We start from the raw sequence: 23,179 nt of genomic DNA on the forward strand, positions 1-23,179 counted from the left end.
CCTTTCAATCAAGGTCATAAACAGTAAGAATGAATCTTTGGTCTCATTTGTGAACACAGTAATGCCAGGGCTAATCAAACACTGAATGTATCAATGCATCTACAGACTGACACTCCAAATTCATCTCACACATTGTTGCATAAACTAACCCCCTCAGTATAAGGTCGAAAATAATTTCTTTGTCCATTTCTAAAACAGATTTTTATTTTCTGTATCTCATATTTATTTTTATACAATAATTCATAAGGTAAAATAATAAATTCTTCACAATTCTTCACCTGATATTTCTAAATCCATTTTTCTAATATATAACATGAGGCTCTTGTAACTAAGGAAGTTTAAAGGTTTTACTTTAACTGCCATGCTTGCTATTTTTGAACTCAATTTTAAGGATGTAATTAATTTTGAAAAGTTGACTATTTTTCTCTATATGTCTGTATTATAGTGCTGATGAAGATTCCAAAAATTGTTATTGATTTCTTCTTGCTGTAGTTTACAAGAGAGAACATGTCTTAGACTGAGAACCTTGTGCCTTTTGTGATTCAACATTAGCTGCAATTTGAAAAAGAGAAAAAATTGCACAATAAATGAAGTCCGGTTTGATTATGATAAAATTAGATCAATAGTCTTATAATATTTAACTTATAGTTTAAAACTTACTGCAAGCACAAATATAATTTATGTGTAGGTACATCAGCTCTTGGCAGCAGCTTAAAGAATCTGAATATTTGTTTCTTATTTTCAATTTACTCATACCTTTAACATATTATAGGATGAATTTTGAGTGGCTTCACATGGCAGATATGCAGTAGTTACACCCCAAAAATGGTGAACAATGATGTAGAATGGCTGCACAATAATTCATCAGGGGCCTACTGCTCGGTATCCATACTACTCTTCTAAGATAAGCAGTAGGCCTGTTTAAAATGGAAATTAGGGTCCAATGTTGTCAATAGGATCTGATTGCCATTTATGGACTCTTCTGGCCTGTGCATGTATAGCACATGAGGGGAGCTGGGAAGGAGGTGGACCTCCTCATGAACCTGCTCCTGGGCCTGGCCAAGTTGGCCATTAACAGGTCCAGGCAGCGGGCGATCGACGAGGGAGTCCTGCCCGATTATTTGTCCCTCTTCCGCGGCTACGTTTGTGGCCGGGTGTCCCTGGAGAGGGAGCACGCGGTTTCTGCTGGCACTCTCAAGGCCTTCCGTGCTCGGTGGGCACCGCGGGGACTGGGGTGTTTTATTGACCCCTTTGATCACATTTTAGTTTAAAGTTTGTAAGTTTCCTTTAAACTTTGTCCTTAGTTTTACAGCTGACCTGACTTAGGGGCTGTGCTTGATTTATCCTTTATTTTGTTAATTTAGTTTAATTGTTTTAACTCCAAAAGAGTTACAGCACATGAGCGGGGATGGGAAGGAGGAGGACCTCATTGTGAACCTGCTTTTGGGCTTGGCCAAGTTAGCCATTAGCAGGTCCAGGCAGCGGTGATCAAGGGGGTCATCCCATCCGAATGTTTGGCCTTCTTCCGCGGCTACGTTCACAGCCGGGTGTCCCTGGAGAGGGAGCACGTGGTGTCTGTTGGCACCGTCGAGACCTTCCGTGCCTGGTGGGCACCAGGGGGTCTGGGGTGCTTTATCACATTTTGATTTGATGTTTGTAAGTTTTCATTAAACTTTGTCTTTGGTTTTACAGCTTACCTAACTTACTGTGTTTACTTTATCCCTCATTTTGTTAATTTTGTTTAATTGGTTGACTTTAAAAGAGCTACAGCACATGATCTGACCAGGATTAGGTGGCTGTTCAGCAAAGACAGGGTGAGCCCCTGTACTTTTTTTGAGAATCCTCCTCCTGGCCCAAGAATTCCAGTCTGGACAGCTCTAATTTTCTTCCTTTCTTCCTGTAGAATCATCTTCTCCCCCAACCCATGTTGGAAGCCAATCTTCTGCTGACCCAAAGGCCAAATAGACCATCTGATATTGCAGCAGCTAGCGGGTGGCTTCAGTGCACTAGGATTCTGACCATAAGCTGCTGACCAGCTATCTGATACAGCTCTGTGGGAAATCCATCCCTACTTGTCTAATTTAAGGGTTTTCAAGATGCACTGGCTTGTATCTGTACTGATTTATTTTACATAGAATTTACAGCATAGAAATGGGAATCTTGAACCAGTGGTCTGGGTAACTTGAACCAATGGTCTATGCCAGTGTTTGTGCTGCACACAAACCTCTTCCTATTTCATCTAACTCATTTGGCATCCGATGTCTAACCTTGTTTTGCTGCAAGTTCTTCTTCCTTTCGTTGTTTCTCTTCTTCGATGGCTTTCACTTTTGCCTCATGTTCATCAGCCAGTGCTTTCCACTCCGTTCTGTTGTTGAGTATACCACTGAGCATAGGCTGAATTTCAGGATGAAACCTGGTGAATTCCTGATATAACAGCAGTATTGTTATTAGTGCAAATGCATATTCACAACAATCAAATGTTCTCAATATAGATAAGCGTGATGTGGTACGTGCAGGCAGGAAAGGAAATGAGGTCACTGTATTTGTTTTATGATTTGGAGACCAGAGCTATTAACAATACTCCATGCAGGATCTAACCAAGGTTGTATATAAGTTTAACATAAATTGTCAGCTTTTTAATATTTAAAATCAATTCCAGTGCTTTGTTTATGGCCTATTAACCTGCAAGCTACTTTTGTGATTTGTGCACCTGTGATCCCCTTGTTCCTCTACCCCATTTAAACACTTGTCTTCCAAGCAGTACATGCCCTCTTTACCCTTCCTACCAACATGCATCTTGGACTCTTTACAGTCACCTTCATCTTTGCACCATCTTACACCCATGTCTCAGTCACCCTCTCCAAATTTTGTTCCTTCCATCTCTGTACACAATCCATTTCTCACATTCACAGCTTTCATTTTCTCCTTACTGGAGAAGAGATTGCAAAACTCCTGGAGAGGCAGAGAAAGGTAGCAGGGACCTCCCATGACAAACATCGGCCATTGGCAATCTATGCCTATTTGGTCCATTGGGAAGGAAGTATTGTTCTAGGAGGCTGCAGATGTCAGCAATGGCCTGCTGCAAAAGCCTGAGCTCAGACATGTTGAGAGAGCTCGTTCTCTGACTGTAGATCTCAGATTGGGGTCTCGCCTCCTTCAAGCTGGATCGCCATGTCCATTTCTTCTGTCCTGTCAAGTGGCATGTGGAGAGCAGGAGGTGGCTGGTGCTGATCTGTTTCTGGTGCTGCTGCTGTTGGTGTTACTCCTCGCCTTGATTCTCAGAGGTCAAAAGTAGAGCTGCATAAACTGCACCCATGCTGCAGTGAAGGCTGACAGCAGGGAGGAGTTGGCTCAACAAATATCCCCATCCTCAATGATGGGGAAGCCCAGTATATCAATGCAAAAGATAAGGCTGAAGCATTTGCTACAATGTTCAGCCAGAAGTGCCGAGTGGATGATCCACCTCGGCCTCCTCCAGAGCACCCAGCATCACAGATGCCAGCCTTCAGCCAATTCAATTCATGCCTTGTGATATCAGGAAATGGCTGAAGGCACTGGATACTGAAAAGGCTATGGGCCCCGACAACATTCCTGCAATAGTACTGAAGACTTGTGCTCCAGAACTCGCCACGCCCCCAGCCAAGCTGTTCCAGTATGGCTACAACACTGGCATCTACCCGGCTATGTGGAAAATTGCCCAGGTATATCCCGTACACAAAAAGCAGGACAACTCCAACCCGGCCAATTACGGCCCATCAGTCTACTCTCGATTGTCAGTAAAGTAATGGAAGGGGTCATCTACAGTGCTATCAAGCAGCACTTGCTTAGCAATAACTTACTCACTGATGCCTTGTTTGGGTTCCACCAGGGCCACTCAGCTCCCGACCTCATTACAGCTTTGGTTCAAACATGGACAAAAGAGCTGAACTCCCAAGGTGGGAGAGTGACAGTCCTTTACATCAAGGCCACATTTGAATGAGTGTGGCATCAAGCAACCTAGGGAAACTGGAACCAATCGGGGTCAGGGGGAAAACTCTCCACTAGATGGAGTCATGCCTAGCACAAAGGAAAATGGTTGTGGTTGTTGGAGGTCAATCATCTCAGCTCCAGGACATTACAGCACGAGTTCCTCAGGGTAGAGTCCTCAGCCTAATCACCTTCAGCTGCTTCATCAATGACCTTCCTATCATAAGATCAGAAGTGGGGATGTTCGCTTGTGATTACGCAATGTTCTGCACCATTTGCGACTACTCAGATACTGAAGCAGTCCATGTCCAAATGCAGCAAGACCTGGCCAATATCCAGGCTTGGGCTGACAAGTGGCACGTAACATTCGCCCCACACAAGTGTCAAGCAATGACCACTTCCAACAAGAGAGAATCCAACCATCGCCCCTTGATTTCCAATGGCATTACCATCACTGAATCCCCCACTATCAACATCCTGGGAGTTAATATTGACCAAAATCTGAACTGGACTAACCATATAGATACTGGGGCTATGTCATGAAGCTATTAATGTATATAATATTTTGGAAAATATTTTTCTTTTAAAATAGAGGTTTAGTCTGTGGGTGTGTATTAATTGGATTAAAGCCAGCTAGTCTGGGTGTTTTGATATGTACTAGTTTTAATATGTAAGAGAGATAGTGTGCATTCACATTTTTTGAATAGAGCATTCAAGAAGTAGGGTGAAAATGGACATCTATCTAGCAACGACCAAGCAATATGTTTATATTACTAATAAAATTGGTACTATGAAAGGTGTTTCATTGTTAAAAGATGGAGTTCAAAGAGCTTGGTGAGGCAATGAGAACTTGCATTCAATCAGTGATGATAGGTATAACTTCAGTAGTTTTTGGGTGTGCAGAGCAGAGGCAATGTAAGATCAAAGCCTGTAAGCCTACCACTTTGTCTGCAAGGAACCAAAGTGAAAAGAACCTCATTTTGAATTTGTAAGGTGAAAATGCTTTGCCTGGTGTTTGGTTAAGTCTATGGGTTGCTGTTGCCTTAATGGAGATTAGTTTGGGAATTTGTTAAAAGTTATGATTGTAGTCATTTGTAGCCATGTGAATATATATTTTAAGCTGTGTTAATTAATAAAATGTTTCATTTAGTTTAATGTAAAATCTTGAGAACTGGTGGTTTGATTCCTGAAATTAGAGTTGCATCTCTAACACAATACTTAAAATTATAGGTCATGACAGTTGTTTAAAGTTTCCCTCTGGGATTTAAATAGCTCCACTTTAGCAATTGCATCAGTCATAACAGGCTACAAGAACAGGTCAGAGGCTAGGAATCATACAACGAGTAACTCACTTCCTGACTCTCCAAAGCCTGTCCACTATCTACAAAGCACAATTCCGGAGTGCACAATTCACTTCCCTGGATGAGTGCAGCTCCCAAAACACTCAAGATGCTTGACATCATCCAGGACAAAGCAGCCCACTTGATTGGCACCACATCCACAACATTCACTTTCTCCACCACTGACACATAGTAGCAACTGTGTGTACCATCAACAAGATGCACTGCAAGAATTCACCAAGGCTCTCCATAGACAGCACCTTCCAGACACATGACCACTATCATCTAGAGGGACAAGGGAAGCAGATGGATAGGAACACCACCGTCTGCAAGTTCCCCTCCAAGTCGCTCACCACCCTGACTTGGAATTATATCATCGTTCCTTCACTGTTGCTGGGTCAAAATCCTGGAACGCCCTCCCTAACAGGACTATGAGTGTATGTATACCACATTGGCTGTAGTGATTCAAGATGGCAGCTCACTACCACCTTCTCAAAGGCAACTAGGGATGGCCAATAGAGGCACGCTCAGAAGCCCATATCCCATGAATGAATAAAAAAGGTGAAGATCAAGGTAAGTGAATTTCAAGACAGGTGAACTGACTTCCAAAAAGTTAGAAATTGCCTGTCAAGCAGTGAAAGCACTCTGAGATGAAGTGCTATGAACAGCAGCCGCTCACCTAGGTGCAGCTGCAATTATTCAGTTTCATTCTTTGAAGACTTCCCAACCTGCCAGTTTCACTGAAGAAGCTTGCCGTGCTGAGTTCTTGCATGGTTGACCTTGCTGAGTCCCACACAGCTCGGGAAAGCTGGCTCTTAAATTCAGAATGCCCCATTAAATCTTTAGTTAGGTGGGTATTTAAACATTGTAGTTAAATGCTCAAAAGCCCCATGGGAGTTTCCCATTCATCTCAAACCTGCCTGGGTTAAGCTGAGAAGTGGGTGGGATCAATCAGGTCGTGACTCATCGCCACTTTTTTATGTCTTAACTCCACCCCCTGCCCCTGCCTCACCAACTTGGCAGTTAAAACTCTGCCCTAATAATCCAAAAGGGAATTCAAGAGAAACCTTTTACTCTCTACCACATTAATTAGTTGAGGCATATAGCATAGATAAATTAAGGGGAAGCTAAATAAACACATGAGGAAGATTGGAATAAAAAGCGCATGGTGAAGAGGTTAAACGAAGGAGGCTTCTGCGTGGGGCAGAAACACTAGTGATAATATCATGCAATGCTTATTTTTCTTAATTCTACTTGAGGGTGACAATAATGGGCAAATGACCTTGAGAAAAGTTTCTTAATTTTTTAGCAATAGCCCAACATTTCTAGCTGAGGATAGTGAGATTTCTAAAATGAGAAACATCTCTATTACTTTTACACCAGGTGGTGCACTGGGCTATTATAATGGACATAGCCAATGTTATTACAATATTCTAGTAAGAAGGAGGAGATCTACACATCCATAAGACTATAAGGCATAGGAGCAGAAGAAGGCCATTCAGCCCATCGAGTCTGCTCCACCATTCAATGAGATCATGTCTGATCTGATAATCCTCAACTCCACTTTCCTGCCTTTTCTCCATAGCCCTTGATACCCTTACTGATTAAAAACCTGTCTATCTCAGTCTTGAATATACTTAATGACCGATACTCTACAGCCCTCTGTGGTAAAGAATTCCACAGAATGACTACCCTGACAAGAAATTCCTCCTCATCTGTTTTAAGTGGGTGCCCCCTTACTCTGAGATTATGCCCTCTGGTCCTAGCCTCTCCCACAAGGGGAAACAACCTCTCAGCATCTACCCTGTAAAGCCCCCGAAGAATCTTGTATGTTTCAATAAGATCGCCTCTCATTCTTCTAAACTCCAATGAATACAGGCTCAACCTACTCAACCTCTCCTCATAAGAAAAGCCCTCCATACCCAGGATCAATCTAATGAACTTTCTCTGGACTGCCTCCAATGCCAGTATATCTTTCCTTAGATAAAGGAACCAAAATTGCTCACAGCATTGTAGATGTGATCTAACTAGAGCCTTGTATCATTTTAGCAAGACTTCCTTATTTTTATATGCTCCAATCCCTTTGAAATAAAGGCCAACATTCCATTTGTCTTCCCTATTACCTGTTGAACTTGTATGTTAGCTTTTTGTGATTCATGCACAAGGACTCTCAAATTCCTGTGCTGCAGCTTTCTGCAGTCCTTCTGCATTTAAATAATATTCAGCTCCTCTATTTTTCCTGCCAGTGCATAACCTCACATTTTCCCACATTATATTCCATCTTCCAAGTTTTTGCCCACTCACTTAACCTGTCTATATCCCTTTGCAGACTCCTTGTGTCATCCTCACCACTTGCCTTCCTACCTATTTTTGTGTCATCCGCAAACCTGACGATAGTACTTTCACTTCTCTCAACTAAGTCATTAACATATATTGTAAATAAACATCCGCCTGCTGGAATCTTGCCAACAGGAAAGACACTCCCAAAAAACACATTACTTGGTTGGTGGAACTGACAGCTTTTGATTTCTTTGAGCTTGTTACTGTTGAGGTGCACATTGGAAGTCATGCAGGTACTCACTATGCACTTTTGAGTGTATTTAAATTGGTTGAAACTAACATGATGCAAGCTAAAAAAGACTTTCCCTTTCCTTTTTTGTTCCTCTGGGCTGAATAAACATTGGGGGGGTGGGTGGTTGGTGGGGGTGAACTTCCAGAAACATGACGAGGAGCTAACCGGTTCCACACCAGCCTGCCCCACAGCCATGACATGTTGCTGGTGGGCTTAGCAAGGCCAAAGTGGGACTTCCATCTCTCACTGGGGGGGAATTCCTGTCCTCTGGAGCAGCCGGCCAATCCAACTGGCAGGCAGCTCCATCAGTCCCAGCAACACCAAGAGCCAAGAGTGGTGCTGGGACTGCAAGAAGAAGATGGAAAAGGCCTGGGGCTCCTTAAAGTTGGTAAGTCCAGTGTCTTGGGCAGGGAGGGTTTCAGCTGATCAAGGATGGTGGGGTGGCTTAAGGCTGGGGTGGGGGGTGTGGCTAGGGAGAATGGGGGATGGTTGATCTTCGAGAGGGCTGGCCTGATCCACAAAGGACAGCCACAAATTATTGACAGCTCCCTTCCTTCCCGCCCTTTGTAGGCTCCCTTTTAACAAAAGGTTGGGCTGCCTGCTCCTGTCTGGCTTCCGACGCCAAATGTTTTATGGCATAGGCAGTATATTATCAGGGTCATTTGGCTTGGTAACAATTGACCCTTGATTACCTATTTGAATATGGCGTGTGGGCTGCTGATTTCAGCATCTGCCCAACCCCCGTATTATGGGGGTGAGCTCAGGGCTGGGTGGGAAGGTGGTGGGGCACCCACCCACCCCGGGGGCACCCCTTGCCGGAAATGTGTCTGCCAGGGGCACATACAATGCAGCCCTCTGTCTTTTAAAGATATCGGGCAGAATCTTCTGTTCGGCGAGTGGGGTGAGGTCAGGCGTGCGTCCTGATGTCACCCCGCGTCATTTAGATTTTCAGTTCGGCGGGCATGCAGCCACTGTCAAAGGCCTATTAAGGCCATTAATAAAGTAATTAACATGATTAATGGGTCTGCCCGTCCAACCTGAAGGCTGGATGAGGTTTCATGAGGTTATTAAAATTTTTATAAAATGTTTAAATGAAAGAAATTCACATGTCCCAGCTCATGTGACAGTGGCACATGACTAGACATGTCAGTAATTGTTTTCCCCTTTTTTACTGAAATTTTCAAACCAGTGCCGATTTCCCTGAGGCAGCACTTGGCTTCAGGGAGATCTGTAGCATAAACAGACAAATCATTTCCATTTAAGAGATGCAGACTAGTTTGTGTATTCTTCAACTTCTTTCATACGGGAAAACACAGCAAATATATAGAAAGGAAGAGAAAAGTGAACATAGGCCCCTTGGAGAACAAGGCTGGGGAAATAATAATGGAGAATCAGGAAATGGCAGAAGAGTTGAATAAATACTTTGCATCAGTCTTCATGGTAGAAGACACTAATAGCATCCCAAAAGTACTAAATAATCAAGGGGCAAAAGGCAGGGAGGAAATAAATACAATAACTATCATGAGAGAAAAAGTACTCAGGAAACTAATGGGACTAAAGGCCTATAAGTCCCCTGGACCTGATGGTTTGCATCCTAGGACATTAAAGAAAGAAGCAACAGAGGTAATAGATGCACTGGTAGTAATCTTCCAAAAATCCTTAGATTCTGGAAAAGTCCCAGAGGGTTGGAAAACTGTCAATGCAAACTCCCTTATTCAAAAAGGGAGGGAGACAAAAAACAGGTAACTAAAGGCCTGTTAGCTTAACATCTGTCATTGGGAAAATGTTGGAGTCTATTATAAAGGATGTAATAGCAGAGCATTTAGAAATGCATAACCTAATCAAGCAGAGTCAGAATGGCTTCATGAAGGGGAAATCATGCCTGACAAATTTATTAGGATTCTTTGAGGAGGTAACAAGCAGGATAGATAAAGGGGTACCAGTAAATGTAATCTATTTGGATCTCCTAAAGGCTTTCGATAAGGTACCACACATAAGACTGCTTAATAAGATAAGAGCCCATGGTGTTGGAGGTAGTATATTAGCATGGATAGAGGATTGGCTTATTAATAGAAGACAGAGAGTTGGGATACAGGAGGCATTTTCAGGATGGCAAACTGTAACTAGTGGAGTACCACCGGGATCAATGCTGGGGCCACAATTATTCAAAATATATATTAATTACTTGGATGAGAGAAGTGATTGTATTATTGCTAAGTTTGTGGATGACACAAAAATAGGGAAGGAAGACAAGTGGTGAGGATGGCACAAAGAATCTACAGAGGGATATAGACAGGTTAAGCGAGTGGGCAAAGACGTGGCAGATGGAATTTAACGTGGGGAAATGTGAGGTTATGCACTTTGACAAGAAGAATAGAGGAGTTGAATATTATTCAAGTGGAGAAAAACTGTAGAAAGCTACAGCACAGAGGGGTTTGGGAGTCCTCATGCTTGAATCACAAAAAGCTAACATACAAGTTCAGCAGGTAATAGGGAAGGGAAATGGAATGTTGGCCTTTATTTCAAAGGGAATGGAGTATAAAAATAGGGAAGTCTTGCTAATACTATACAAGGCACTAGTTAGACCACACCCGCAATACTGTGAACAGTTTTGGTCGTCTTATCTAAGGAAAGATATACTGGCATTGGAGGCAGTCCAGAGAAGGTTCACAAGGTTGATCCCGGGTATGGAAGGATTTTCTTATGAGGAGAGGTTGAATAGGTTGGTCCTGTACTCATTGGTGTTTAGAAGAGTGAGAGGCAACCTTATTGAAACATATAAAATTCTTGGGGATTTGATAGGATTGATGCTGAAAGGTTGCTTCCCCTTGTGGGAGAACCTAGGACTAGAGGGCATAATCTCAGAGTAAGGGGTTGCCCATTTAAAACAGAGATGAGGAGGAATTTCTTTTCTCAGAGGGTAGTGAATCTGTGGAATTCTTTACTACAGAGAGCTGTAGAGGCTGGGTCGTTAAGAATATTCAAGGCTGAGATAGACAGGTTTTTAGTCAGTAAGGGGATTAAGGGTTATAAGGAAAAGGCAGGAAAATGGAGCTGAGGATTATCAGATCAGCCATGATATCATTGAATGGAGGATTCGATGGGTCGATGGGTCGAATGGCCTACTTCTGCTCCTACGCCTTATGGCATCCCTAGAAACAATTTTGAAATTATCACAATATTGGCAAGCTATAAGTTCTGTAAATCCTCCACTCAGTCAGCAGAACCTTACATGCAACTGGAACAAGCTGATTAATCCTAAGCTTATGTCCAGGATTATCCATATGTGCTGGCTCTCTGACTTCCCATCTTCAGGGTATTGCATTGCAAAAAATGCTTGTAATTTAATTTACACTGTATCATTTAGAGATTCATATTATCCGAAACAGGACCAATGTATCGGTTACAACAATTAGACTTATGCGTCAGTACGGATTGCAATGACCTATTTATTTGGAGGGGAAGTACTGTCACAAAGTATTCTATCCAGAAAGGTTATGTAAAATGTTTAATCCTTTAGAGAAAATATTTTCCAGTCTACTAGTGAAAGAGTAATCATCTCCAAATGTGCCATTTTGGATTTTCCAGCCAGAAAGATTTCCTTGGGTGACATAAAAAACTGCCTTTGACTGTGTTCCATTAAACTTCACAGGATTTGCAACATTCCTGATCCTGAAAAATTGATTCTAATATTCAACCTAAATAGAATTTCAATTCTTATAATGGTGTGCTTAACTGTTTACTGCACTAGAACGCAGCTGCAGGGTAGTTTGGGCTGTATACTTGTAAACGTCAATCTAGATAATCAACTAGTAAGATAATCGTAAAACACAAAAACACAGATTGATCAAAAAAGACATGCATGTGCACAAAACGAGTCAGAAAAGACTATGGGAAGAATTTCCCCCCCCACTTGGGGGAGGAAGTGCAGGAGTGGGTGCGGGCAGGCGTGCCTCCAATCAGTGCCCCCAATTGGAGGTGTGCCGCCATTTTACGTGGGTGGGCTAATTAAGGCCCGCCCAGCATGACATCTGTCAGGAAGCACTATGCGCTCCCTGTGCAGGCGGTGCACTCTTCTCCCTGAGGCTAAATGATGCCTCAGGGAGATCGGTTCCAAAGGTAAAAATGGTAAAGGTACAAAAAAAAAATTACCCTGACATGTCCCTTCATGTGTCACTGTCACATGAGTTGGGACATGTCCATCACTTTAAATCAAACATTTATTAAATTTTAAAAAACCCTCATGAAACCTCATCCCACCCGTGGATGAGGTTTCATGCTTTTTCTGAAGCCCGCCCGGGCTCCCAACATGCCCGCCTACCCTAAGGTTGGATGGGTAGGTCCATTAATGAAGTTAATGACTTTGTCAATGGCCTCAATAGGCTGTTGACAGGTTAGTGGGTGCACAGCTGATTCGGCTGTGACCCCGTCGACATGAAAATGGAAATGACACGGGGTGATGTCGGGAGTTCCAACCGACATCATCCCGCATTATTTTACCCGTCGGCGAACGGGGGACGCGGCCCGCTCACTGACCTAAAGATCCTGCCCTATCAGCCCAATTACTATCATGCTATCTGTTAAAAGGTGCATAATGTACATCATGATGCCCAGTCACTAGTAACGTTAACTCCTTGCAAAACAAATACATGGAAAACAAAGCACTTATGGTCAAGTTCAAGAAAAACTGGGAAATTCCTCTAACTCCCTATAGCAAATAACCCTGCCTCAGGAGATCATAATGTTATCATAATGCATCACTGGACATCTTTAACTATCCTTCTTTCTTCCCCTATCCTCCAAGTCCCTGTAAATGTTTGTAGACTGTACAGGACTGGAAAAGACCATTTCCATTGCATCACACTGGATTTGAATGGCTCACACTACTTCTCAAACTATTTCTCACACATTTTGCCTTTCCAACAAAAAATATCCATCATCCTTCTGTAATTTATACTTTCCTTCATTTCTACTGCCTTCTTAAGTAGACTATTCCACATAATCACAACCCTCTGTATATAGAAGTTATATTTTAACCACGCATTCATTTTAAACATGAATGTTTTTTTCATTAATATGGAGCTTAATTGAACATATTTGGGTCTGGTAGATAAGGGAAATAGGTCTCAAAACCTTTTGTTTGGAGGGCATTTTCACACTTACTTATAAAATAAATTTGCATGTTTTAAATAACATTTCCATAATAATATTTAAAGAAATCCTTAAATATTTTACTGCCTATATTCTTACCTTGTATACAAATGTGCAGACAAAGTCAATGAAGCCAACTTGAAGTTTTGGAAGTTCAGCAGCCTTGTTTCTGTCCATCATGGGCTAAAGGAGTCACGAAGAGACTATGTAATATTTTACGTAACCAGAAACACCATTCAGTTCAAAATGTGTTCATTCTGACATTTGTCTCTCATTGCTCTTAAGTTTTTCAAGTTAATTATTGAATTACAACCTGTTAAATACCTTGCAACAAAAAGGTTCAAGATATTATTCGATCATTTTGCATTAAGTCATTGTATCAGTACTTACAATAGGTTGCTGTTCTAATACAGTTCGTTCTAAATCACCTTGTTCCCAGAATTCGGCTGCTACAGAAAGAGCTACCTTGAATGGAAAGAGAAAATGTCAGTTCTGGGACACAGTGTAACAGCACGGAATTGGCTGCCATCAGTTTTAATGTAGGAATATAGGGCTTCTCATAATTGTAAAGCATCTTGATGTGTAAGAAATGTTGTTCAGTTCATCTATTTAATAGTTGGCTATTATTGCCATCATGGGGTCACGGGGACAGCAGTTGACTTCATCCAGTCATTCCTAGGAAGTGTCTGGTCATACTAGTTGATGATTACCATGGAGGTGTGGCAAATATTGGGAGTGAGAAACATGTCCCCAGCACTTTAACAAACATTAATTAAAGTGCATTTGGCGTAGTGGATCATGTTGGGTGGATTTGTCTTTATGGTTTTAGGATAATGAGGATAGTGTGATGGAAATCCAGAGTCTAAAGCTTAGATTTTTGTAACGCTGGACAGCTTCTCCAACATTGTGAAAAGCGAAGAAAAGTTAAAATCCGAAAATCCTACCCACAGTCATGGCACCTACCACTTACGCAGGAATGGGCCTGGGTTGAGACTTGCGTATGCGCATTTCAATGGAGGCAGCTGCTCATATAAATAAGCAGCTTCCTCCAGTAAATTCTAATTTTGGTGACCCAGGTGTGTGAAACATAATGTGTGCTGATTAGACCTGATAGGAGCAGGTCTAAATTTGTGGAGTCCTTTGGAGCAATGAGATGGCCTTTTGGAGAGATAGGGTACCCCTTTAGATATAGTCCCAGGATACCATTGGGGGAGGTCAGGTGCCCTTTGCGAGAGGTCAGGTGCTCTTTAGGGTTATTAAAAGTAGGTGTAAAAATGCATACTCATTAACTGTCAAGCTCATTGGAAGCATCAAAAGGCAGCTATCAAACTGTTAAGCCATTTACAACTATCCTTTAAATCTTTGAAAAAATGCCTGGAGTGTTTTTTGTAAAAATCATTGCTTGCTTTTTCACTCTGTTGACATAAGCCTGAGGTCTACTATTATTGGATTAATGCTGCATAATTGATTTCAGAACCTTCCAAGGTGCCTTCCATTTCACAGTTTGACTGACAGATCCAAGTGGTTATAGATTCTTTGGCATGGGGCTATGAATTCCAATGCTTATTTTTATAAGGGATTGTGCACTTCAATGAAATTATGTTCTCATAAGGGATTATATTGTTGAAGGGATGTAAGTGTAGTGATTGGATTTTTATAAATGAAAGTTTTTTTTTAAAATAAAGTCTACAATGGACACTTAGAACCTCATTTTATTTCATCTCAGTGTGGCCCCTGAGGTCTGCCAATGGTGGATACTGGGCAAGTTGGCATGGTAGGTGTAAGGGTAAAGGGTGGTGGACATGAGTTGGCACTAAGTTGGCATGGTACTATAAAGAGCCAGGGGGTTGGGCAAAAGGGCAAAGGTTGGCATGGAGTGTATGAGGGGTCATAGGTGTGGTGGATAGGGGGAACATGAGATGGCATGGAGCATATGAGAGGTCAGGGGTGAGTGAAGTGAAAGGGTTTGCATGGTTGGGACGTGGGGAGTGCTTGAGGGTTTGACGGTGAGAGCTTTTTTTAAAAAAAACTTCAGCACAATGCCGGGGTACAGAGGCAGGCCTTCCACCCAGCTCACCTCCACACCTGGCAGCCTCTGTACTCATTCTAGGGTTTCCCAGCCTGACTTCCAGAGAACCCCGCCACTCCAGAATGAAAATTCCAACTTCCAGGGCACTTTCTCTCGGGTCAGGTTTGCGGAGATGGAATTCTGCACTCCTGACCTGGGAGTCAAAATCCAGGCTTACGTATTGCACCCTGTGGCTTTTCTGATTGGGAAACTTTCCATGGGAGGTTATTTGCTTGTCATGCTTTTCAGAGAAGAACAGGAATAACAAATATTTCTCCTGTGCTTTCTGCCTCTACTTCCTGGCTGGGCCCTTTTTCTGAATTTTATACATTGGCTGAATTTTGCACATTGCTTTTAATTATACAATCTCCTCCATTTTTCTTTTTTATATATAAGCCTGAATTTTTCCCATGTTGGCGGGCTCAGTGAGATTGGGCGGGGTCGCCACCATTTTATGCAGGCAGGCCAATTAAGGCCCACCCAGTGTAATACGTGAGCGGTAGTGCTGAGCTCTACCTGTGCAGGCGGGGGGAGGAGGGAGAATCAGGTCCAGCAGTCTTTCGCGCACATGCACGAAAGAGCACTTTAATCTCCCTGAGGCACTTGGCTGCCTCAGGGAGATTGAAGCACTTTTGAAAAAGATAAATGAATGCAATAAAAATTTAATGAAACATGTTCCTTCATGTCACTCTGTCACATGAGATGGGGCATGTTTTTATTTTTCAGAAAAACTTTTTATTTAATGCTTTAGAAAACCTCATCCCGATCATGGATGAGGTTTCCTGAAAAAGGCTACTTGGCCTTTTCGCCTGCCTGCCAACGGTAACAAACAAAACATTACAAGACAGTGCATGCCCAACAGCATCGCACGTCATGTTACATGCCAGCGTGTCGGGCCCACCCCCACACGCTGACTGAAACATCCTGGCCATAATGTTCTCCCCTGCCTTTTTTCCCTTCATTCTGCTGGTGTAGTACCTGACAAAGAGGACAGGATACATGTTCTGAATGCAGTGCATAACCGCCATGAGGAAGATGAGCTTGTGAGTGGAAAATGCTTTTAGAAACTATTAAATTTATCAGACATAATTTGCCTTTTGCAAATCCATGCTGACTGTTCTCCTGCAATCCATGACTTTCTAACTGAGTATTAATTTTATCCTATTGTATGAACCTGAAAAGAGAATCAAGCCTAAATGATCTGTAGTTAACTAGTTCATCCCTTTCTTCCTTCTTTAAAATGTGTTAACCTGCCAATCCTCCAGTCCTCTGGCACAATTTCCATAACTAAGAACGCTTGAAAGATTGTTTGGGATGTTGGCACATATCCACAATGATTACACAGTGAACTCTAATCATTGTTATTTTGCCCATTCCTAAATATGGCATCAATATAAATGGGTACAAGAGATTAAATGGGGAATTATTCTGATTCATAATGCTTCAATCAACTCCTCAGCAAATTATTCAAAGAAAGAACACTTAAGCAGAAATAACACTGAAAGTTATATAATTTTTTTTACCTTGCTCTGCACTTCCCAAGGTTTTGTGATGGCAGATAGATCACATGCTGTCATCATCATGGCCCTAAATTAATGATGTCATGATTATATATAGAACATAAATTAAACTCAGTACTATAATCACAATAATAATTAGTACCATAATTACAAGTAACCAAGGTATCAGAATTATGGCAAATGTCTTGGATGGAAGCATAGCATAATTAATGTTAAGTTGTAAAAATGTTAAGCCAAAAAATTTCAGATTGTATAAGCTTAATTAACGCTATGTTTCTTCATCACATTTTAAAACCTATTTGTAGATTTGGAATTTCAAAGAGATTCCATCAAAAAAAAAACTGCAAGTGTACTTACATGATAATTTCTTTCCTGGTTGTTTGCAGTATCATAAACTGCACCCATTCATCAGCATTTTCATATGTTTCAGACAAATCCACTATTTTTTGAAACATTGTTCTTTTTCTGTCATGACATAGAAACACACCAATCGAATATTAAGTTAATAAAGTTTACATTTAATTGATTATTTCTAATGAAAATTAGATAAAATTCCAATCTGTGTTTAAGGTATTTGAGAAACATACTTGAAATAAAGTGCCAAATCTGTAGCAATAATGGCAATGTCCATCAGATGTAATACATGTTCATACTGTCTTCTGTTGAGATTTTGATAAATATTTAAATCCTGTTAAAAATCAAATAACACCCACAAAGCAAAAACATGAGACCAAATTGGCACCATCTACATTAATCTACATTGTTGTAGAAACCATGTGAAAATGAAAATATTTTGGAGCACACTATTAACTATTTTCAAAATTCATTCTAGTCTACCTTTACTTTTTCCTGATTATTTTCTCCATCATTACCTTCATCCATATGTTTCCTATGGCAGTGGGATAGGAAAATGATTTGATTCTGTGCTTCAGAGAAAGCTGTTAATTGGATCCTGAGTCAGGTGGTGAAATATGAAACGAGACGCCAATCCTTTTCCCTGATAATATGTTTATTTACAGAATGAAGCATTACATATGTCTGCCTCCCAACTACTATCATCCATATGTCCCAGTAGTCTCTATTTATATGTGCTCTAGAGCTCTAGATACTCAAGTAAATGATGCCCCTCACCTGTGTATGCTTAACCTTGGTAATGTAATTAACATACTATTAACAAAAGCCAGTCTTAAACCAATTGTTAAGAAGTATACAGGTTGGCCTAAATAGCCAAGTGGTTATGGTACTGGGTTTGTAACCCCAAGATCAAGAGTTCAAATCTCACAATGGCAAACTATGAAACAATGTAACTTCATCTGAATAGGAACAGATGGAAACGTGTTTATTTAAAAGTTTTAAAAGATTATCAAGAGTTCAAATCTCACAATAGCAAACTATGAAACAATGTAACTTCATCTGAATAGGAACAGATGGAAACATGTTTGTACTCGAAAGAGTTACATCTCCTTATTCCGTCTGAGCGTTCCCCTGTTCGGACAGAATTCCACATTGGCCCCAAGCCCTGAACCCTCCCTCGGGTGCTAGTGCCCCGCAATATGAGCCGCCTCGGGGACATGCCCTCTGTGCCTTTTGGCACGGCAAAGAGGGGCTTTTTGTATGGACTGCTGCTGCACACCTTCCATTTTCTCGCCCTTGTCCGTCGACCGGACACGCCCTGGCGTGCCTTGTTGCCGTCCGGCGGCGGAGGCCCCCGATGGGAGGCCCTCTATGGAGGTGTCCTCCCCCTTTCTATCGGGGACCTGGGTTGGAGGGTGTTGCATGCATCAGTCCCTTATAATAAGAGGATGCATAGGTTCACGGACTCTCAGGACACATGCCCTTTTTGCGGTCTTGTGGAGTCCGTGGACCATGTATACATAGGGTGTTGTAGGCTGCACTCCCTTTTTAGTTATTTGAAAAACCTTTTATTGATGTTTTGTTTGCACTTCAGCCCCACGCTCCTGATCTATGGGCACCCGGTGCGGAAGGGGGTCGGGAAGGAGGAGGACCTCCTCGTGAACCTGCTCCTGGGCCTGGCCAAGTTGGCCATTAACAGGTCCAGGCAGCGGGCAATCGATGGGGGAGTCCTGCCCGATTGTTTGTCCCTCTTCCGTGGCTACGTTCGCTGCCGGATGTCCCTGGAGAAGGAGCACGCGGTGTCTGCTGGCACTCTCGAGGCCTTCCGTGCTCGGTGGGCACCGCGGGGACTGGGGTGTTTTGTTGACCCCTTTAATCACATTTTGATTTAAAGTTTGTAAGTTTCCTTTAAACTTTGTTCTTGGTTTTACAGCTGACCTGAATTAGGGGCTGTGCCTGATTTATCCCAATTTTGTTGATTTGGTTTTCATTTAAAAGATTATCAAGAGATCAAGAGTTCAAATCTCACAATGGCAAACTATGAAACAATGTAACTTCATCTGAATAGGAACAGATGGAAGCGTGTTTGTACTCGAAAGAGTTACAGGTTCACCCTGATGACACGTGTCCTTCGATTTTTCTTACCCTCCAGTGGGAAGTATCTACTCTTTGGTGATTGCCTCTCCTAGAAACTGGACAGAATTGGGTACAGTTCCTGATGGGTGATTAAACCTCTGTCCTGACAATCGGTCAGAGTCTGAATTGGTGTTACAAAGAACCGTGCCACTTGACAATAAAGTTCTTTTTAAAGATAAATATTTTTCTTTTGTTATCAAGTCAAAAGATATCAGTGCTGCATATCTCTTGAATGTTGTGGCAACATTAAGCATTCCCAGATGAAGCATAGTGTAATGGGGTAGATGCCCTAAAATTGCGCCTGAGTTCCACCAACAGATCACCAGCACTTAATCAATAATGGTGGGTTAATTTTAATTTAACTCTCTCAGCAGTAAACTTATAGGATTTCATTGACTGACCATTTTGCACCCTTCCCTATATCACTTTCCACAACCTGAACTCATCTGTTTTCCATTTAATGGGAGTTAAAATTACCATCGATATGAACATTTCCAACATCAATCATTCCACTATTCTTCCTGAAGCTTAGCTGGTGACAGAACAATAACAATGAGACTAATATACTAGCCCTGCTAAAGTCAGAGATAGAATTTCATTAAAGTGATGGAGTGAAACTGGTGGTATCAAACTGGCTGCCCATCATACGCAGTACCTGACATTCATTAAAACTAATGAAATGCTTTTGAAGTGTAGTCATTACTGTAATCTAGGGAACTATGTCAATCAAGTTCTGCACAGCAAAGTTCCACAAATAACAATATGATGAAAGACCAAGTAATCTGTTGAATGGTTTAGGCTGATGAATTGTTTTAGACTAAACAACTGAACAACTGCCTTATCATGGAATGTTTTACAACCACTTCAGAGGGCAGATGGAGTCTTTGTTTATCACATTATATGAAAGGTGGCACCTCTGAGAGTGCAGCACATCCTCAGTATTACATTGCAATGTCATCCTAAATTTTGTGTTCAAGCATCCAGAATGATGCATGATACCACTATCTGACTCAGGTGAAAGTACTACAGTTGAACCTTTGTGCAGTGGTAGCATTTCAATGGAGGCAAAAGAAGAGGGCATCCTTCAAATGTTGATCCTTACGGTCAGCTAGCGGATAGCCAAGTGTATAGGGAAAGGTTATACTGCTTAGGCAGGTTCAGATGAAATTAAGATTGTAGGAGTGTAGAAACTAAGAGGTTTTTGTAAGTACATCTGGAGTTAATGTGCATTGCTAAGTTAATGATGGAGGTTAAAATCATACAGGAAAGGGTGCACTTATATGTTGCTGACATCTTTGTTTAGTTAATGATGATTGGCATGGTAATGGCAAAGAGAGCTGATGTGTTTGCTGGGCAGCAAAAAAAAACCTGAACCATTCCTACTTTTTCTTCATTTTTCATGGGATATGGCTGTCGCTGACTATGCCAATATTTGTTGCCCAACCCTAGTTGTCCTTGAGAAGGTGGTGCTGAGTTGCCTTCTTGAACTGCTGCAATCCATCTGGTGCAGGTACACCCACAGTGCTGCTAGGAAGGGAGTTCCAGGATTTTGATTCAGTGACAGGAAGGAACAACTATATAATTCCAAGTCAGGATGGCATGTGGCTTGGAGGGTAACTTGCAGTAACTCTGCTAAAATGGCAAGGAAATTCACCACCCTAGTATCAATAGAAAGTAGAAAAAGAACAGAGGAGGACTATTATATTTGCCAAAAATAAACATGTCTTTCAGGTAGTTTTGCTTACATCAAAGATTCCAAGATTAAGTTTAGCACAAAGGCAGTGAAAATAGTGTGGTATCGATGCCAAAAAGTGTGGTGTTCTGCATGCATTAAATGTGAAATAGCCTACATGGATGGTGTAATTTTAATTGAATATAATAAGAATTTCCCTCTATTTTTGTGTAAGCCACTGGTTAATATTGAAAGTGTTAATGAAAATAACCATAGAAATGCCAGCTGCCTAAAAGCACCATCAATTCATGTTCCTGGCATTCTTTTTCCAATGATCCTTGTATGTAAAATCATATGTAATCTCATTTTCTGATCTCTGTATATTGACTTTCTCTAATTTTTTGACATAATAATCTCTTAATATAATAAAATATTTTAAATTTGTAAAACATATTCAACTTGTGTTTTAGGACCACCATCTTCTTCTCCACCACTTCTTGCCTTTACTTCTGTTTTCTGAGGATTAACACAGTTGTGACATACCTCATCTTGGAGCAGAGTCTTGCTAAACTCCAAGTGATGGCGTTCCATAATGGACGAGCCATGAAGTCTTGCCAATGGATCCTGTGACCTATTGTATTCATGAAATGTAATTAATAAGACTATTTCTTATAATAGCATAGTGGTCAAAATAACACATGACAACCACCTTTACTAATGATTACTCACTTCATTTGATAGAGGTTGTTTGTTCCTCTGTGATCAATGTCATGGCAAAATGCAGCTGTCACCATGGCTAAAGCCTCCAGATCTGTGTAGTAGCGCTTTAGTTTTCCAGTCTAAAGGGAAGTTCATAGGGTAGTGTTAATGGTCCAGAATTCTTTGGTACATGGTAGCTCCATGATTTAGATTTTTTGGTCCTCACGTTCTAGCTCAATAAAATGTATTGCGAGGGCAACAGAGCACCTAGGAACTTGGTGAATGAGTGGACCAACAGTCTTTTCCTAGATATTTAAGGATAGTGAAAGAAACAGAATAGAGCATGAAATATGATGAATTAAAGTCAAAATAAGCACAGAAAGAAAAATAAAGAGGGGAAGAAAGATTGCATGAATAGAGAGAGAAAAAGGAAAAAAAAGAACCTAGAACAACAATTTCCCACCTGAAGGAATGGAACACTGCAGCTTTATTGCTTCCCACTTGGGTCAAAGAGGTGGATGGCATTGTGGGAACATTCATTTCTTCATGTTAAGTGCCAGCCTGAACTTTTTCTGATAAGTTTAATTGTATTTACTGCACAAATGCATCAATTTCTTGAGACTCACAGGATGTAGAGGTGAGTTAGTTTAAATGAAACTAATGAAGGAACAGCACAAATTGTCCAGCAATTTGCAATGACTTGGGACTCATGGGATAACTCTAACATAGCACAAATTATTGGACAATTATACACTAATCATAGTCTGTGCATAAATTCATTATTTTCCAGAAAATCTGGTCCAATGTGTTCAGACAACATGAAATATATGTTTTGTTTTCATAACAACTAAACAATACTAATAAAAGGTTGCACTAGATAGCATCTGCAGCGCCACTACTGATATAATATTTAAGAAAAACTGAGCCGAAATTAAAATGCAGTGTAATGCAAACCTTTCCCACTTGTTTTAAATAAGTGCTTATGAACAAATCACTGCCAATTTGGATTTTGCACATTAGGTGGTAACTCCCACTTTTGTTTATTCAATTATGAGATGTGGGTATTGCTGGCAAAGCCAGCATTTATTGCACAGAGGGTGCTGAATCTTTGGAATTCTCCAGAGGGCTGTGGGAGCTTAATCATTGAGCATGTTCAAGACAGAAATCAATAGATTTTTGAATACTAATGATATCAAGGGATATGGGGATAGCACGGGAATATGGTGTTGAGGTAGATGATCAGCCATGACCTAATTGCATGGTGGAGCAGGCTCGACAAGTCAAATGGTCTACCTCTGCTCCTATGTTCCTACATCCATAATTGACTTCAAGGAGGCAGTGGTGGGTTGCCTCTTGAAGCATTGCAGTCCATGTGGTGTAAGTACACCCACAATGCTATTTTGAAAGGAATTCCAGGATTTTGACTCAGCGAAAACAAAGGCATGGCAATATAATTCCAAGTCAGGATGCTGTGTGACTTGGAGAGTAGATGTTAGTCTCATAGCTATAAAGCAGTAGCTTGGCTAGAGGTGTGGCCAGCTCAGAGCACAAGTTCAAAGCACTGAAGCCAGAATGTTATTGCAGCCCATAGCCTTTGCTGAATCCAGTGTGTTCAGCTGTTTCTTGAAATTGACAAAGACAGGCTTCTGTCATGTTGAGGGCCTCAGGAGGAGGCTGAGATGGATCATCCACTTACAATTC

General features: G+C 41.4%; 1 protein-coding gene across 1 annotated transcript in view; it reads right to left on the minus strand.

The window, feature by feature from the left end:
• Positions 1-254: 254 nt before the first annotated feature.
• Positions 255-23,179, minus strand: part of pde6a (phosphodiesterase 6A, cGMP-specific, rod, alpha) — a 78,778-nt gene continuing 55,853 nt past the window's right edge. Inside the window, exons 14-22 of the mRNA XM_041193610.1 lie at positions 21,509-21,618; positions 21,323-21,410; positions 17,205-17,305; positions 16,975-17,082; positions 16,621-16,684; positions 13,420-13,494; positions 13,129-13,212; positions 2,268-2,424; positions 255-552 (exon numbers count right to left, since the gene is read on the minus strand). Coding sequence (XP_041049544.1) covers positions 494-552; positions 2,268-2,424; positions 13,129-13,212; positions 13,420-13,494; positions 16,621-16,684; positions 16,975-17,082; positions 17,205-17,305; positions 21,323-21,410; positions 21,509-21,618 — 846 coding nt within the window. The 3' untranslated portion in view covers positions 255-493. The remainder of the gene's footprint in view (positions 553-2,267; positions 2,425-13,128; positions 13,213-13,419; positions 13,495-16,620; positions 16,685-16,974; positions 17,083-17,204; positions 17,306-21,322; positions 21,411-21,508; positions 21,619-23,179) is intronic.

Source organism: Carcharodon carcharias, chromosome 8, assembly GCF_017639515.1.
Source record: "Carcharodon carcharias isolate sCarCar2 chromosome 8, sCarCar2.pri, whole genome shotgun sequence".
In the NCBI taxonomy this organism is placed as follows: Eukaryota; Metazoa; Chordata; class Chondrichthyes; order Lamniformes; family Lamnidae; genus Carcharodon; species Carcharodon carcharias.